Source organism: Kryptolebias marmoratus, linkage group LG10 (genome assembly GCF_001649575.2).
Source record: "Kryptolebias marmoratus isolate JLee-2015 linkage group LG10, ASM164957v2, whole genome shotgun sequence".
Classification (NCBI taxonomy): Eukaryota; Metazoa; Chordata; class Actinopteri; order Cyprinodontiformes; family Rivulidae; genus Kryptolebias; species Kryptolebias marmoratus.
In genome coordinates this window covers 20,260,340-20,279,358 of record NC_051439.1, presented here as the reverse complement: position 1 = coordinate 20,279,358, position 19,019 = coordinate 20,260,340, and the positions used below count along the sequence as shown (strand labels likewise).

General features: G+C 38.5%; 1 protein-coding gene across 1 annotated transcript; it reads right to left on the bottom strand.

Annotated features, from left to right (window-relative positions):
- Positions 1 to 804: 804 nt before the first annotated feature.
- tpo (thyroid peroxidase) lies at positions 805 to 16,720 on the bottom strand. The gene is made up of 12 exons (XM_017426116.3): positions 16,570 to 16,720; positions 15,059 to 15,143; positions 14,841 to 14,968; positions 14,586 to 14,715; positions 13,388 to 13,517; positions 12,711 to 12,911; positions 10,869 to 11,345; positions 5,793 to 6,051; positions 4,418 to 4,588; positions 2,737 to 2,974; positions 2,442 to 2,650; positions 805 to 2,355 (listed from the first exon to the last, which is right to left on the bottom strand). Exons 1-12 carry the CDS (start codon positions 16,655 to 16,657, stop codon positions 2,174 to 2,176), a joined length of 2,298 nt encoding a protein of 765 aa, XP_017281605.1. The 5' UTR covers positions 16,658 to 16,720; the 3' UTR covers positions 805 to 2,173.
- Positions 16,721 to 19,019: the final 2,299 nt, after the last annotated feature.

Here is a 19,019-nt window from a genome sequence, read left to right as displayed (position 1 = left end):
GGAAGTAAATAAATCAGAAATGTTTAAACAGGTAATCTGAAAAATCAGTTTATCACAAGCTCTGACCTAAATGAAGTCCTGCACCTTTTTGTCTTTACTCACCTTGACTACTGTAATGGACTTTGCTAAGGTATCAGTTGAAGTTTCTTCCTTCATCCATTAGCTGCCTCTTGTCTGGAGTTGGGTCATGAAGGCAACAGGTCCAGGATGGAAACCCAGACTTCCCTCTGCAGCTCCTCCTGGGGGATCACAGGGTGTTCCCAGGCCAGAGAGGACAGATTATCCCTACAGTGAGGTCTCCTCTCAGTACGCTGCGCCTGGAAAACCGCTAAAGGAAAGCACCTAGAAGGCATCTTAATTAGATGCCCAAACCTGCTCAGCTGAGTCCTTTTGATGTGGAGGAGCAGTGGATCTTCTCAGAGATCCCCCAGGTGATTGGGGCATCCTCACCTTATCTCTGGCGCTGAGCCCAACCACCCGACAGAGGAAGCCACTTCTATACTTCTAAATCAAATGTTAATTTGTTAGCATTTACACCCATCATTTTAGTACTGGGCACAGGTTCTACTGCAATACTCTTTCAGGCTTAAAGTACAAATACTTTTTTCTTTAACTTTCTCTTCCTTCTTGAAGTGGAAGGGAAAACAGGGAAGATTTATGAATAATGGATGCATCATTTCATGCATTTCATTTATAAAGCAATAAATGTAGTAAATCAAAAGTTGGACATTCTCAAACTTGTTTGTGAGTTGGAACAATCTCATAAATGCTTTAAATGTTTGACAAAACACACAAATGCATCCATTATATTCAATCATTTTACTAGTAATACAAGTTTTATTTTATGACAATTTACTGCTTTTTGTCATTTTAAATGATGAACAAATTGTTGAAGAATTTTAAAGCTTTATACCCTCAGTCAAAAAAAAAAATCTCCCTTTAAAGCACTGGGTCCCAAAGTTGGGGTTGGGACCCCACTTGAGATAATTTCCAGCAATCAAATTAGATTTAAAAAGACAAAAACGGTAGTTTTAAATGGATAGAAATTATATAATGTTAAGGCTGTTTGAATTGTCATTAATCCCTCATTCAATTGGTTTAGAGATTATTTATGCTTTAACCAGCATTAGTTGAGGTCTCAAGTCTCTTCTGTTATTTAGTGGGTCGAAGTTAAAACATTTGGGAACCACTGCTTTAAAAAAAAAAAACAACATTAAAATAAGCTTTTTCTCTCCCAAAATTCACACTTTTAGTTTGACCAATTTAGTTTCTAGGTTCTTCAATCAGGTGGAACTTATCCTTGGCCCAATTTAAACAGTTTTTGGTCGAATAAAAGGGAAAGTAATCCGTTAAAAATTCTCATAAAAGTGTCATTTAACAAAGCTCCCCCAGCGTATTTGACCTCATCTCATCTGTTACCTGCTTAACAGGTGAGTCAGAGTTTCCTGCAGGAAGGTTTTCTGTCTCTGGTCGGCTTTAATGAAACACCCACAGATGTTCCTCACAGGAATCGGTGAAAATAAAAACACAAAGCAGGTACAAGATAACCAATTCACTTTTTGCATTCATTGCGAAAACGATTCATTTCTCCTCTCAACATCAAATTCTTTGACAGATGGAATTTCACAAATCCATTATATCTCCAAACAACATAGAAGAAACTTTTTGTGATGCAGGTTTGATTTTTTTTTCCAGCAGGAAACGAAGATGTTTTAAAGAATGGATGAAAGTATTTTCTAATAATTGTTAAACTAGTCAGTTATAACCAGACGAGTTACAGATCAGGGTTCAGATTAGCTTTCTTCTGTAGAGAAGCTGCAGTGTCAACTGAATGCATAAGTTAGTACACACATGTAAGCTTTAAGAAGAATAAACCTGAAGTCTTATTTGGGCACCACATCTGATGCTTTCCTGATTGAACCGAGGTATCGAGTCTTTGGTTGTCCTCCATCAGACCAGCAGATAGCAGTAAAGCCCCACTCGGAGAGGACAGCAGCTCGGCACGCATAAACTAAATCCTACTGATCTCCATCATTCAGTTTGTTTCAGAACGCAGCACTTCAATCACTGAGGATTCAACGCTAATCAGCAAGCAGTGGAATCTGTCCTTAACGTTAAACGGCTCCACTCTGTCTGCGCTGCAAACAGACGGGACGAAACAAATCAAGAACATTCACTCACATGTGCACCGAGGTGCTTCATTATTCCACTGATTTCCTTCACAAACGATTTCAGCAGCTCCCTCTAATTTGAAACCATGGTAACAGGAGTAGAGAGCGGTCAGTTTGCCAGATTGGGAGGAAAATATGAAATCTCCATTTTTTATTGGTCTTGGCAAGCCACACAGCTGTAGGTCTGAAATTGAGCAACAAAAGTTTTTGAATATTTCATGAAACAAATACAACTTTTTTGTTTTTAAATACAATATCTTCCAGGTTCACCTTGACTCTTCTCCTCTCTCCAGGCTTCCAGACTCATCGATGGAATCTCACTACAATCGACATAATCAGAAGGATATTTCCCAAATCTGAAGGGCTCAGGAGGGATTTCCTGTATGTCGCTGTTGTCACAGATAACACGAGACAGAGAAGCTTTCAGAAGCTCATTCTTCTGCTGCTTCGTGAAAACACCATCAGCTTCCCACCAAAACCTAGAAGTTAAAAGAATTAGATCATGTAAACAATTTCAACTGGTCCTTTATTTCTTTTTCAATTCAAATCTAAAATTTCTTTGTACCTATCACCATCACGGATGGATTTTATTTGCTTTCCGATCAGACAAGCAAACAGAGGACCAGTTCTTGACCCAGGCAGGAAGTTTTCAACAAGTCCTCCGAGCCAAACATCAATGTTGTCTGGATGTTTGTACAAGTTTAGTATCTTCTCAGCCACCCTGCCATCTCCCACAGCCTCCATGAGATCATCCAAGGTTTTAATCTGTGTCAGCCCACAGAAATTCCTCCACTTGTTGTAGCCTGAAAAATAAGTTTTAGTTGAGTTTTATTCAAACATGAGGAATTGGACTGAATTTGTGTGATGAAGCAGTTTGATTTCCGAATGTGAAACAAGAAACCGTTAGCTCACTGCTACAATCACATTATCTTAGTTTAGGCAGATTTTAGGTCTTCGAGGTAAATTACTATAATTTTGTTTCCTGTTTCTAATGTATTTTTGTGGCAGCATTACAGTGCCATAGTGCAATCAAAAAGCATTTTGAAACCCTTCACAATGTTTACCAATTTTCATTCCATTTTCATTTATATCTTCAGAGAAGACTGACATGTTTTGCAGGTTGCATCAGGTAAACTTAGTGAAAACATTTGTTTTGTTGACATGCCATTCACTGAGAGGCTCAGGTTGATAAAACAGCTTGTTAAAAAATAAATGCATCACTTTTCTTTTGGTAAACACTGATGTAAACATCACATAAACAAAGATGTGGCAGTTCATGTAATCTCAAACCTTTGGCCTCCATCAGTCAAGAAGTTTCTCTTGTGCAACACACCGAGATAATTTATTTTCACACGAGTGATCTTTAAGCTGCATCAGTTTTCACACAGTTCTCCCTGCAGGCTTCCAAAGCTTTTCACACTTATGAAGAAGTGTTGTAAAATCAGAGTTTCCTTTTAACTACACAAGGTTATTTTTATTTATATGGCATCAATTAGTCACAATGATTCACGGAGACATGAAAACCCATTAAAAACACCAAACGATGTGGCTGCCTTCAAAAATAACTTAAACTGCATATGGAAACTGAAGCAAGCGATATCATTTAAAAAAAATGTATATTTCTTTTCTGTTTCGGGCGTTTAGAAAGCCTATTCAACAGCTGGGGGAATGCAGTCAATAAAAACTGCATCAACTCGCTTGTTTCCGAGCACTGAACGAGTCCAAAATGACCTGAGGGCCCTGAATGCTTCATAAAGTCTAAGTAAATCTGAGAGGATTTGTAGGCACACAGTAGGATTAAAGAAATCTGTTTTAGGTCTCGCAGAAGTCTTTGCTGTGTCTTCAGGACTGCTGTAACATGCTCCACTTTAATGGGGTTACTGAGAAATCAGGCAGCAGCTTTATGAACAAGCTGCTGTAAAAATAATCAGTCCAGCCTGCAAAGAATGAATGCACAGACAAATTCTTTCATTCCTGTTCTGAGTTTCAGGTGGAGGTAGGCTGATTTGTTAAATACCAAACTGAAAGGTAACAGAAAGCAATCCTTAAAAAGTATAGAATTTGCTTTTATTTTCCAGGTCTGAATAAATGTAAAAAAAGAAAATGAGCGTATAGAAAAACATTTGTGTTTGTTTCTACATAAGGGGACAAATTTTAGGGACTAAAAAGGCAACAATATTGATATTTTTCCACCTAGTGGCACATTAACAGTTCCCAAAATGTGGAGATAAAAAGAACAGTCTCACCTGGAAGTCCATGGTCTCGTCCTCTCTGCAGATTCAGAGAAGCCAGATCCATGTTCTGATGTGTATCCAGGACAAGCAGCATCTCCGTTACTTCCTCAGCTAACAGGGAGTTTGCACGAACAGTTGGTGCTGCCGTCCCAATCATCCCCCTCAGTGTCGGTTCAATCCCACCTGGACGCAGACCCAATGTTTCTTACCAACATTATGAAGCCATTTTTGCCTTGTATGGTTGTACAGAATTCTGCAGCTATACATTTGTCTTATTGAAAAGCTAAAAATGTAACAAACTAGAGAAATTGCAGTTTCTGTGAAAATGCAATTTGAATGCTGAGTTAGCATTCACACAAAAAGTAAAGAAAAAAAAACTCCATTTATTACCAGTTCAGCCTCCCTATAATTAAGAGTTTTAACATAAATGACAAAAAAATTAAAATTTTTCAGGATGAAGATCTTTTTTTTCTTTTGTGCTCACTGGTGTTCAAACAATTTAATTTAGGCAAATACAATGATTGAACTGCAGAAATGAATATAACATTTTCATAAAAGCAATGCCCTTGGAGAACAGAACACCGTTTCTCCTGCTTCAGGCGCTCAGCTGGTGTGAAGTTACCTTTTAAGGTTACATAACATGAATGTGAACAAGACAAATAAAAACACAAAGACAGCAATCCCACAGCACCATCCAAAACTTTGTGGGTAGGCAAGTGGAAGATAAAGCCTTTAAATATTTTAAAAACAAAGTGTTTATTTTTTGGTTTTGCACAATTTTATAGCAAAGCAAAAAGATCCATGTGCAAAACTTTGTTTTTACGGGTTTATTCACAAAACATTTGCGGAAATAACTGTTATGGTTTTGGATGTTTGTTTAATCTCTGTTTTACTTGCATTTCTCTGTGTTCAGCTAATTGATTTTTCTGTTATGTTTCTCTTGATATCCTCAGTTGCCCTCATTTTGACTGTTACGCACCACTTGTTTCACATCTCTAATTAGCTCATCTGTTGCCCATCATTAATCACCCATCCCAGTTTATACACCGCCTGTTTTCTACAGCTCATTGACAGACTGTCTGCTTCTCTCAGCTACCTGGTCATGTTTCATATTTGCATATTCTGATTTAGGAAACAGGCTGAGACTAGATATACACTAGGGGGCATGTGCTAGTTGTAACGTATTGGATTTCACGCCAAAGACATAAATATGTTGGCAGTTTGTGCGTCACAAGAGCTGCATGCAACTAATCATGAAACTAGAAACCACTCCGGATGGTACAGCTGACCCAAATGCAGTATTTTCTTCATCCTCCTCTGTTTTTTCCATGTGTTTTCAGGGTATAATATTAGTTCCATAAGACAGTCTTAAGAAGAGTGCACTCACCTTCTTTGACTATTCTCCAAGGACTGAAGAAAGACTTGTGAATTCTCAGGTGGGGGTATTGCTCGTGCTCCTGGAAGCTTGTGTTCAGTCTGCTGAGGATTGGAGGAATGGTCCCATGGCCGAACCTGAATGCTGCAGTGGCGAACACGTTGGAGGCTGAGGCATCCACAGTTGGATCGTATCCCCTGTAGGGTCCGATGTGATGTTCAAACGACTCCAGCCCAATTATTTTCGGGACATAATCTCTAATTGTTATAATCTGGAAGTCAGAAAAGAAATAGTGGCATCACAAACAACAATAATCTATCATTATCTTAGTAAATATACACTATCCTAGAAAGAAATTACCATCTTGTGAAGGTTTATACTGAAAGCTATGAGTCTAAATGTTATATTTATTACCTTATGGTTCATCCATACATTCATCCATTTTCTAGAATCGTGGGGATTTTTATAGGGTCGCGGAGAGCTGGTGCCTTTCTCCAGCAGTTATTAGACAAAAAAAAAAAAAAAAAAAAAAAAAAAAAAAAAAGAGTAACCCTAAACGGGTCACCCGTCCATCACAGGGCCATATAAAGACAGAACCATTCACACTCTCCTCTTGTGGGAATTCAGAGTCACCAATTACCCTAACATGTACGGTTTTGAACTGCCACAGATGCACAGGTAGAACAAGCAAACTCCTCAGAGAAAGACCCCGGGGGGAGTCAAACCTGCAACCTTGCTACGAGGCAACAGTGTTAACCAACTGGTCCACCATGCAGCTCATGTCCTGGTTCATCGCAGTTAAAATTGATCTGTCTTCACAGATGCCTAAGTTTAACACTTAAATATGAATACTTTGAGATCAGTGAGTCTGGAGCTGAAAATTTACAAATTTTCTAGTTAGATTGACTCTAGATTGAGCCTAGATTGAGTCTAGTTTCTACCTATAGAGAAAAGGTGAGGAGCTCCATCATCCAGGAGGAGCTCAGAGTAGAGCTGCTGCTCTTCTGCATCAAAAAGAGTGAGTCAAGGCAGTTCAGGCATCTGATTAGGATGATGGCTGCTTGACTGGCCCCACTGGGAGACGACCCTGAAGCAGACCCAGACCTCCCTGGCCTGAGAAAACCTCAGCGTCCCATGGGGTGAGGAGAGGATGTTTGGGTTGTTACCTCCATGACCCGACCCCAAAAAAGTGGAAGGTTGCTGGGTGGATGAATGAATAAACAGATAAATAAATAAATGGATGGATGATTTTATTTGTAAAGATTCCATCCTTTTCTGTATAAAACACACCCATAAGCTTCCCCCCCAGTTCACAGTCTGACAACAAAATCCAGTTAAAGCTGAATTATGCAGCTGTAGAGCAGCTCCCAGTGTGCTGGAAAATGTCAGCTTTTATTATTTTAACTTTTAATTAAGCTAGAAAAAAGTATTTGAGGGCAGCATCTGCTTATAGAAGTCACATAAAGGAAATATTTCTCATTTCATCCGCCTCCTGCCCCCGATCCTCTGTTCTAAAACTTAATAGGACCTAATATTTCAGCCCCTGCACTTCAGGAAAAGCAGCAGCTTCCACAGCTTGAACTCCCTTATTGAATTGACCTTTCTGTTGGTTTGCTCTTCAGGTCTCGTGTTGTGATGTTTTCAGGTGGTCGCCCACTGACTGTCTGCTGGAAAGAAAGTTTTTAGCTGCTTGTTCCTCTCAGCTTCTCTCACAGAGTGAGCTGCAGGTTGACGTTACTTTTACAGACAGAAAATATGTGATGACTCATAAATAGAAGCTTTTAGAGTATGCTGATTTACAGTACACACATTATTCTATTCAGGAAGGTGTTTCATTATATGATAACTAATTTAGCTCTAAATGAAAAAGCAGCTCGAGTCAGATTAACTCTTCAACCAAGTGAAACATTTATTCAGGATGAAATGTCTGGTTTAACTAAAAACTATCAAATAAATAAAAGGCCTTTCATTCCTGATGGACTGCATATCACCTGGTGCTTTTCATGCCAGAGTTTTAAACAAAGATAATCTTATAAGATATGAAGTTATATCCATTCTGTAAATGCTGACTTTTAGCTATTTTTGTGTTTGTCAATTAGCTGTGGTGGCCATCTTGAACTGGGTTAACTCCAAAAGTAGATTGGTTCTATTGTAGATGTAGAACAAACGATTACTCTGGGAGTTTTAAATATGTTCAGTGGTTCATGATATTTTGCTAACAGACTTGTTACTGTTGGTGTCAAGCCAACAGTAAATGCCAACATTGCAGGTAAAATTATCATGCAATGTGTAGTGCTGGGAGTATGATGCTCAGCCACTTCCACACCAAATTCTAGCTCAGTGCTTGTAAAACTGGTTAAGTTATATCCATTTGTGTGTTTGCTAAGGTCAGTTGCCTGTGGCAGCCATCTTGAATTGAGTGACTCCACAAAAATAATCAGTTTAAGTACAGATATAATCTGGTAATGCTACATACAAACAAACATGGGCAAAGACCGCATCAGGCGATAACATACAACATAACCTAGATGCAAAAGCACCATTCAGTGCATGACACGAACATACAGAGAACAATAAAGTTGTGTTAGTAACAAATTGCATCATTGATTGCACATCTGGCACCCGCTTCGAGCCTTAAAACATTTAACAGTTGTGATTTATTTCCTGTCGACTGCACGATGTCTGTCCTGGAAAAAAGCTTTTTGGGCTCTAATTACTGCTGCAGCTCACATTTTCATGTGTTAAAGTGATGCTTTCAGCGACGCATCAGGAATGATGCAGAGAATAAACTCAGCTTGTTTGTGGGGAACAGATGGAGTGTGTGTGTGTGTGGTGATGGTGGTGGGGGGGTGGTTGCGTTGGGACTCAACTATGTAGAGTGAAAACCACAACAGAGCTGTCAGCTGCTGAAACCTGCAAAGGGCTGCAGTTGGATCCTGTTTTCCCAGTAGGATCGCACAACTGGGAACCATTTTACTTCATAAGCAGACACCGAGAAGCTGAAAAAATAGTACAAGAGAAAAAAAGCTCTAATGTAGTATCTGTGTACAGTACTGTGTGGAAATGTTGGATCATCCCTCATTTCTTCATACTTTCCTTTCAATAAACCAGACTTTCTTGTAATTCTTTTAAATAGTTTTGATCAAAAATTCTCCAAATTTTCTGAAGGTCTTTCAAAGTTTTGTTTTGGACTTTGGCTGCTTTTCCTCTCAAGCAGGGGTGGCCAACCCTGGTCCTCGAGAGCCACTATCCTGCATGTTTTCCTTGTTTCTCTGCTCCAACACACCTGATTCAGAGGTTAAATCACCTCTTCATGTTCTGCAGAGGCCTCTTAATCACCCATTGATTCAAGTCAGGTATGTTGGAGCAGAGAAACAAGTAAAACATGCAGGATGGTGGCCCTCAAGGACCAGGATTGCCCACCCCTGCTCTAGAGTCTTCAGAATTCGTCATCTTTTTTTAAAAAAAGATGAAACTTGGCTTTTTGCTCATATCTGTTAGTGTCTGCCTATAGCGTTACCAAAATATCTAAAACCAGCAAGCAGATTATAATTAAACTCTTAATCAGTGAATGTACATCTATCACTGATTAACTTCTGAAGTCAACCCAATTAAAGATGGCTTTCATGGCTAAATGATTGTAGCCACAAACTGCTAAGATAATCTGTAAAATTAAGCCAATTTTACCGATATTGACCTAAAATTTGATGCAGTAGTAGCTGAGTCATCCTCAATCCATCCTCTGAGCACTAAAAAAAAAGAAATTGCATATTGCATTAGATTCTGCACAACATTATTATTATTGCTTTTTTTAATTAATAAGGTTTGATTAAAATGACAACTCTGTTCCTTCATCATAAGAGGATATTAGTTTAAAACTCTGGCATGAAAGACAGTGGGCGATATGCATTTTTTTATTAAAAAGGAATGTTGGTCCTTTAATTGACCACTGTTCTTACTTTAACTAAATGAGAAAGTTGTCTGTTCTTTTAAGACAACTTAATCAGTTTGTATCCTGGTCAGACCAGATGTACCATTTTGGCTGTCATTGCAGTTTGTAAATCCTACACCTTCATCTTTTGCTTCATCCTTAAAAAAATAAAAATTTTAAAACTCCTACATCATAGCCCACCTCTTTATAACATTTTAAATCTTTCCACCTTGACGTTGTCAGACTTACCTGAAAAAAAGAAGTTGCTGATCTACTGCTGCACTCAAATTTGAGTTATTATAGGCTTATTTTTCTCCTTGCTCAAATATTACTTTGCAGCCTTGTAGCGGGGTCACTGCTGCCCTTTAGTGGATTAAATGAATCATTTGCATCAAGTTATAATATATTTTTTTCATGATTTCTCATGAATAATATATGACCCAACATTTCTTCATCGCTGATAATGCTCAGCCTGCAGCTAAAAGGAGTCAGTTTAATCAATCACTGTCATCTGTCTGCTCTGCTGCAGAAAGGGCAACAATAACAAGCAGGTTTCCAGATCAGTGGCAACCCTGAACAAAACATAAGACAAAACTGAATGATATCAGTGGAATTTTACTTTAATGCAAACAGAGCAACTTATTTTGGCAAAAACAACTCTGATGAGAGTGCAGTTTTGAAAGCAACAACTTTCCTCTTTAGTTTTTAAAGTCTTGGGTAACTTTAGTCATATTTTGTTATTTTAAGACTCCAAATGTTTTCAGTTGGGAAACTGCAGACAAGCCAGTTTAGCTATCATTTTACAAAAAACAGGTTGTAAATCTGTGAAATTAACCATGTGGATTGGCATCATGTTGATAAAAAACAAACTTTTCTTTTGTAAATAAAGTCAATTATATAGCAGCATTTGTTGTTCAAAACATTATCTTATTAGTGAACATAATTAGTCAGAAATTTTGTTTAGTTTCCAAATTAACATGCATCTAAAAAAACTTTCCTGATTTGAAGATCTGGTTCTGAGAAATGTTTCAGCACAGCAGACAAGTTAAGAAAAGAAGCAATGAAGATAAAAGCTTCTGATAGTTTGTCTGAGCGGAATTTCTTTCATTTAGTTTTAAAGAATTACCATCAAACATTTTGTTTCCATTGCTGCATACCTGGTGCAGGGCTCCAACGATCTTGCGGGCTTCTTGGTAGATGATCTCAGGGCTCCAGTGATCGTTGATGAGCCTCAGCGCCTCTGCGATTCGATTGTGTTCCCTGAGCCACAGTGTATGCAACGCGATCAGCGTAAGAACCTCGTTGACCCTACTGTCCCCAGCGCTGAAACACTCCACTCTTTCCCCCTGCTGATCCGTGTGGCACGCTGACAGCGTCTTGGCTACAAAAGGAAGAAAAGATCTTCCGTTTGGGTCCTTGAAGCGATCATTGATGGCGAGTTTTCCACTGAGGCCAGAAAGGTCACGAAAGGTGCCCTCCAGCTGAAGAGTGTGGCCATAAACCAGAGAAGCATCGATATACGACGTGATGGAATTCTGCTGCTGTCGCTGCAGAACTCGATGGAAATCAGACCCAGAAGTGACGAAGCAATCCGGTGTGGAGCGACGAAAAGGCATGCAGAGCGAATCTTCAGTCTGGAACAACAAGTTAATTACTTTCAAACCATCAAGAGGTTTTCTAAAAGAATAGTTTTTGGTAAACAAAATACTTTGCCACTTACAAGTCCTTACCGTTAAGTGGTGCATTTTAACAAGTTTTTCAAGGAATATGAAGAAATTAGACAAAGTAGTTTGCTGACATCTGAAAATAAGCTGCAGTGCATAAACACCAGAGGAAATGTGTTTCAACTGCAGCTACACAAGGCTAAGTCCCCTTTTTGCTCTTGTGATCATGTCAAAGTTGATATCAACTAAAAACATGTTTTGAATAATTGACTGCAGTTGATTCATGCATTGCATTTTTTCCCATATTAACTTCTAAAGACTTAAAAAAATAAAGTTATGTCACACTGATTGGCGGGGTCAGCCAGCGGCGGCTTTGTGCATGCATGATTCATTAGCAGTCTGGACCCGGTGCGGTGGACATCTCCTGCTCTGACTGCAGCAGGGAGGGACAGACACACAAGGACTGGACCACCTGTGAGTACTTTGATGGGAGAGTAAGAACAATATGTGCTTTCATGTCAGACTCTCTAAAAGTATCCAACACCAGATAAAATTTGTCTCTAGTTGCTTTTTGGGAGGGAGGGGGTAAATGGACTCCAAGGGGTCTGAACACTCATTAAACATGGTGACAAAGTTGCTAAGTTGGCAACACCACTGTTGACTATAACAACCGGATCAAACATTGGGAAGGAGTCAGGAGCTAGGAGAGTCTCAACCACAGCTTTAAATAAGACTGAGCCTGATCAGGGTCATACAGACCTTTCAGATACAGTTTCCTGGGATCAGTAATCGTTAATTTTGATTCCTGACTTGTTTCAAAGCCCAGGACGTCTCTCACACTCCCTGAACTTTGCATAAGTAGATGAGTAAATGTTTGTTTCACAAACAGTGAGAATAATTCCTGTTACACTTTTAATCAAACCTATTTTACATCCTATAATGCAGGGGTGTCAAACTCCAGGCCTCGAGGGCCGCTGTCCTGGAGGTTTTAGGTTCTTCTGCTCCAACACACCTTATTCAAATGGTTTAATCACCTCCTCACCAAATCATCAAGTTCTCCAGGAGCATGGTAACAAGTCATCCATTTAAACCAGGTGTTTTAAAGGAAGAACACATCTAAAACATGCAGGAGAGCAGCCCAGAGGACTGGAGTTTGACACCTGTGCTATAATGGGAAGTGACTGTGAAACTACCTTAATTGTAAATAATCTGTAAAAGTAATATTACCTTTTGACTCAAACCATTATGAAAGGTTATTTTTATTAAATTAACATTTAAGAAAAAAAATACAAAATGCCCAAAGAAAAAAATTGAGAAAAGCAGATGTCTTTTTACCTCAATGGGGAAGCAGGGGTGCACATTTTTACATGTTTTATGGCAGTCCACATCTGTCCAAAAAGCAGCTCTTCTGACGCTCTGAGGTGTAAAGGTTATGTCGTGATCGATGTACTGTCCCCAGTCCACCAGCAGCTGAGAGTAGTCATCTTCTCTCCATTTACAGGTGCTCCTTATTATTTCCCTGCTGACGCTCCGAGGCTGTTGACACATTTTGTTTTGCTGTCATTATGGATGACATCACTTCAGACTTACAGTTTCACATCAAACAGAATTTCTGCAGGTCATTCTTTCATCTTTTAACTCCTGTTATGAATACATAAATTAACAACAAAAGGAGGTTTGTTCTAATTCCCGTAGTAACAATAAATTATAGCTCTGGATAAAACTGATGTAGTCACCTCACTCATTAACGAGGGAAATAAATAAGAGAATAAAAACTGTCCCAGACTTTGAAAAGCATAAATGTTTTTCCACAAACAGTTTCTATCAAGGCGTAGGAACAATTTATGTAAAAATTCAGGCAGCAGAAATCTGTGTCATCACCGTTCACATTATTCCTGCCTCTTCCTAAACTGCTGTGGACTTTATCAGCTTTAAAACAGGCTGGAAAAATAAATGGAATGCTACATTGACTCGCAGGGTCAGCTCACTTTATTTCTCGAGACTTAGATTACCGGGGGAAGTTGGAATCCATTATGGAGCCGTTCTCGGTTCCAGCCCTTGGGTTCTCCCTCCCCATCTTCATATTCAGCTGGAAGCCATCTGACCAAGGCGGTGTTGGCCGCTCCCCAGCGAGGATTTCGTCTGACAAAAGAGAATCAAGAAGTGTGTCCAGAAATGCAGCAGAGAAAAACAGAGCACTAGGTTTCCATCCAAATCATCTGAAAGGGTTTAAATCGCCACATATTTACCATAAAACCCATTACTCTGTTAAGTTATTGACGGGTCTGTTAAGTTTTTACTTTGATACTGACTAAATATAGCAATGAACACAGTTAAAACAGATTTAACATTGAAATCTTCCACTATCTGACACAACTGACAGTTTATAAAGGATTGCACTGAGTGCAGCAGAACTACAGAAGCTGAGAGAGGACATGCTCGGACAGGTATTTTCATTATCTCCAGATAATACTACTTGGTAGTATTGGTATGCTGCTACTTCAAACTACTTTTGCAATCTCTTTGAAAACAGGTTAATGTATTTATTTCAATTTTAAAAATGTAATTTTTATAATGATAATAATTATTTCAAAAATACCAAACATCTATCATGGGTCTAAACTATTTAATACATGAACCATGCACTTATCATATTTATTTTATTTTGATAGGAAAATGTTTATTTTTAAAGATGGTATTCTGTTATTTTGTAAAACAACAAAAATTGTTTTCCCAAGATAAGACGGGAGTAACATCGTTAATATCAGTACTTTAAGTTTGGGCTGTAGGTTGGATATATGAACAGCATTTATCTGTATTCAATTATCATCTGATGCCATCAAATAGTCTAATTATTTCACATGCTTAAAAGAAAATGTTTTATAGGCTTATATTGGTTGTAATCAATTTATAAGTGAAGTGAAATTTATTTATATATCACTTTTCAGCAACAAGGCGATTCAAAGTGCTTTACAACAAACAATCAGGTACAGAATCAAATACAGAGATAAAAACATCAATCAGGTAATTTTAGCTAATAGTAAGATTAGTATGAGATAACAGATTGATTATTGGTGTGACTATAACAGTAGGATTTATATACCGAGAATTTCTACTCGTTTCCCCTTATACTTTTTTCTCCTAAACTATAATAATACTTCACTTTATATACTCTGCATATATCTTTACAGAGAGAAAGAAATGAGCCACCTGTTGTTGCAGACTCCAGTTGGGGTGCGGTATTTGTTGTGCCGGCTCTGCTCACAGAGGTCCGGATCTGTCGCAGCAGGACACAGAGACAGCTCTGCGAGCAGCTCCACGTTTTCCTCCGACAGCAACGCTAACACAGAGACAGTCTCATCAGTTCAGGACAAAATAACCCAAAACTTAACGCTGCAAGGTTTTAGCAGAATTTAAAATCTCTTAGCCAGGAGAATTGGAAAAACTGGAATTCTGAAAGCATACCTGAAGCGGTGAAATTCCTTTTATATTTCTGTTTTGCCTTGTCCTTCAGAAGCTGCAGGGCCGCGTGAAAAACCTCTCCTGCTCTGGAAACTCCCTGAGCATCAGGTTCAGCTCGACTTGTGCTCCGCCTGTGCACAGAAATAGGTTTATAAAAAGATATTTTGATCCCTTCTGCCCTTTATTAGACAAGCTGCAAACTTCTCTTCCAGCTGACCCACCTTTGTCTGTAGTGGTCGGAGGAGTTCTCGATAAACTGAAGGCTTTCTTCAAAAGATGAGATCAGCAACTCCCTGATGGTTGAGGCTGGAACATAAGACAAAATAAACAGTTAAAACAACATTGCACTCATTAGCTTCTTCACAGTGGCTTAATTGAACTTACTTTATATTTGAATGTTTACTCAAATGTTTTGTACAGCTTTCATAAGGGAGTCTCCAAAATGTCCTGAAACATTCATGATGGTTCTTATTTCCTCTCGAGTTGCAGAGGCTCACAACTCATCTCGTTGTTTGAATTTTAACCGTGCTAAAACACAATTTGTGCAACAGATTTTCTCTCAAAATAGATTTGTCAACGGTGGATTTTGACTCCTGCAGAAGTACTCTGCTCCGACAGGAAACATCCAAGCATGCTGAACTTCCAGGTCTGAAAACCACACTGATCAGCAATGATAATTATTAAAAGAACTGGTCCAAAACTGCCTGCATTCATTTAAAAACTGTACTCAAGTAGATTAAATCCTAACAGTCTGGGCAGCTGCCAAGGTGGGTACAAAGTAAAGGTGGATAAGATGTGGACAGATGGGCAATGAAAGAATGGGCACAGCCTAGAATATAGTTTTATAAGTCTTGCACTTAGAAATGCACTGATTTTTAAAACTTGGCCACGTAAAATACTTAATTCAAGGAGACTGCAACTGAAAATTTGCCTATTTTCTTACAACTGAGTCACCAACAGGTGCAGCCCAGTGTGATAATGCTTTATATTAGTGCCCCACTGGTAGCAGGAAGTGACAGGCTGAAGTGGACCGCTGGCATTATTCAGGTTTTTGAGGGTTTGTACCCTTCAGTCGCAGCTACCGACACCTAAAGAACCAAAATTTAATAGTAAAGAAAATGAGAGATCAATGGACAAATGTAATGTGGTATAAGATAAAGATTCTTTTTAAACCTCTTCAAATGTATAAAAAAATGTTTGTCAACACACACCAGTATTATAGAGAAGCCTGTCATTTGAGGCAGTATCAGGATTTATGAAGAAAAATAAAACAAACAAACTTCTAGAAACAAGACAACACGAATATTTAATAAATTTCACCCGGACCGAGCAGAAGTAGCTCCATTCTTTGCCTTCTAGTTTGAATCACTATGGAAAAGTTTCTGTGAACAGACTGAGTCCAATCTGACCTGGATGCTCTGATCCCCCTGAAGGGAAACCCACCAAACATCTGAGTTCAGCACTTTAAGACTGAAAACTAGAAGATTTGTGTCAGAAAATAATGTTCAAACATTCATCAACATTAAACTGAAGGTCTATAACTATATAATCCACCTTTGATTGAATAAAACAAGTTAAAGTTTAAGAAGTTTATTTTGAATTTGTAACAAACACCCTTGTGTTTTTCTCTTGCAGCATTTTGTCTCATTTGTGACCTTTAAGTCCTTTCAACTTTTATTCTTTTAACCATTAAACATTTTAGTTGCATTTCAAAACAAAAACATTTACTTACAGTTAAAAGTTGAGGCTTCATCAGCAGAAAATCTTGGCTGAACGACGCAGACTGAGGTTATAAGGAGAAATAAAGAGAAATTTGTCATTTTTATTGACTCTGTTCAGTGGGAGTCACGCAGACATATATATCTATATATACATGTATAAGTTCTGCCGTTCAGTGTGGAAACACTCTTTATATGTCGACGTAAAGCACAGAGCTCAGGGGCAGGGTCAGGTTACAGCAGATTACCTCAGAAACTTCAAGTTTCTCTTCATCTCAAATGACTGATTTGACTTTTTTCCTTCTTACTTTGTTTTAACCTTCAGAATATTCAGTAAGACTTGATTTAGCACAAGTTTCATTGAACACACCACTGCGAAGAGCACTAGGCTTTTAATTTATGCGTTTAAAGCCAAAAAAAACAAAAACAAATAGACCTTCAGTAGTTCTACTGCAAAGTGGAACTAATTTTCCTTGAGGAAATTTTTTACATGGATTTATTAGCTAGAAAGGAGTTGTACTAATTCGAAAAGTTTCACTGATGAGAGTTTTGTGTCAAATATTTCTATTTCTCACAGACGTCATAGTTTCTCAGGGTCACACTTGTAGCACCATTAAGAGACCATTAGAGCGGCTTTGTGACACCAGATCTTTTAGTAAATAAATAAAATCCTTCAGTCAAAACATATCCTTTATTCTAAAATCACATTTTTTAGTCCAAGTACCTGTTCTTGCTGAATAAAAGATGTCCTTTTAAATTTACTCGGAGAAAATTGATGTGATAAAAAAACGATACATGTCGGCGAAGTGTCATGACAGTTTTTAATGGGTTCATAGGTTTGTATGAGTGCAGCGGTTACCGTGGAAACATCACAGACACTCCAGTTCGAGTCTCCCACTGTGAGAGTCATGGCCCACAGAGCTGAGTGCTTGAAATTCATGCTTCACATGGTGCTGATGCAACCTCATGATGCTGCGTGGCTTCAGCAGCGAGCTGAGGATCCTCTCCACGCTCGTGCTCGTCACGCCGGCTGCTTCATCCAGGAGCGCAGAACGTCTCACAGGGAGAAGCTCTGCCGCCGGAAAGGAGGAAGGAAAAATCCAGCAGCCGCTCTGTCTGTGTAGTTTCAGTAACATTTAACGTGTCACGCTCAGTACACGTTGAGTAAATGTTGTGACTTCTGCCTCTGGAGGCTGCTGAGTCATTTAAATATTGTAATAATGCTGATCACCGGGAACTTAAAGTGTAGCACATTCAAGCTCCATGTGTACTTTATATCAAAAAATATTGAATAAAGTTGACCAAAAACACATTTCAAGTTGGAGTGCACAGCATATTTAACACTTAAGTCTGTTAGCAAAATATTTCATGAACCAATGCTCAGATTTTCATAAAATTGATCTTTAAAAAAAATGCTATAACTTAATCAATTTTACAGATAAAGATGAACTTTGGTGTGGTACTGGCTGAGACTGATCAACAGCATGTTCTGAGCTTTAATAGCTTGCACAAAATCTTCATTTATAGATTTGCCATTAAGTATTTGGAGTCAACTGTCAGTTAGCAAAATATTTTATAAACCAATGAATGAATTTTAATTAAACTTTCAGGAAATAAATCACTGAAACTACAGCTAAATACCTTTTGAAGCCCATCCAAGTTAAGATGGCCACAAAAGCAAACTCAATTTGGACACAAATGGCTATAACTCAGTCAGTTTTACAGATATTGAGCCCAAATTTGATGTGGTTGTAGCTGAGAGTCATTCACAAAATGGCTACAACTCAGCAAAAGATGATTTTAGTCTAAACCTTTGGCATGAAAGGCACTGGGTGATATGCACTCTTTCAAAAGATACGCCTCTCATTAACTTTTGTATCATTTGAATACAAGTTGAAACATCTTTTACTCTGTAATTTTCCATCCAGTAATGTTCTGCCACTCACATGTAACCAGGTCACCAGGGCCCCACAGACCTTCGTCTCTTCCAGCTCATTCAGGCAACCTGGAGGGGGTGGGGGCTCCTAAGCCAGCCGTGAGGTTTAATCTCTCCATCGAGTCCTGGACCTGCCCCGAGGCCTTCTCCTGGTGGAACATGTTCAGAAGACCTTGCTGGGGGGAAAAAAGGCAATTTTCCACATTCTGTGTTCTAAATGTAAAATAACTGGAAAAGAAATAAGCAGGAAGTTGTTATCCTCTTCTTACCTCCATGGTGTCTTCTCTCTTTTGCCATTTGTCTTTTTTCAAAGCTAAAAATGACTTTACTTTTAAAGTCAAAAGTTAAAAATGACAATTTTTTTTTTAAAGATATTAAAACTGATCCTTTCTAAAACAAAGATTCTGTGAGCCACTTACCAACGTGCAGAAAGATCATAGCATCTGGTTTGGTTTGTGAAAGAAAACAAAAACAAGACCGCTTGGAAAATATTACCAGGACATATGAGACAAAACACTTTGGTTTGAA

Bases quoted from the DNA above. Each gene is read 5' to 3' on its own strand.
- tpo (XM_017426116.3), bottom strand. From the start codon at position 16,657: ATGACAAATTTCTCTTTATTTCTCCTTATAACCTCAGTCTGCGTCGTT. The intron at 13,518-14,585 runs GTGGCTCATTTC...CTCTTTTGTCAG, and splicing joins ACTGGAGTCTGCAACAACAG to ACGAAATCCTCGCTGGGGAG. The intron at 12,912-13,387 runs GTAATCTAAGTC...ATGTGTCAACAG, and splicing joins ATGGATTCCAACTTCCCCCG to CCTCGGAGCGTCAGCAGGGA.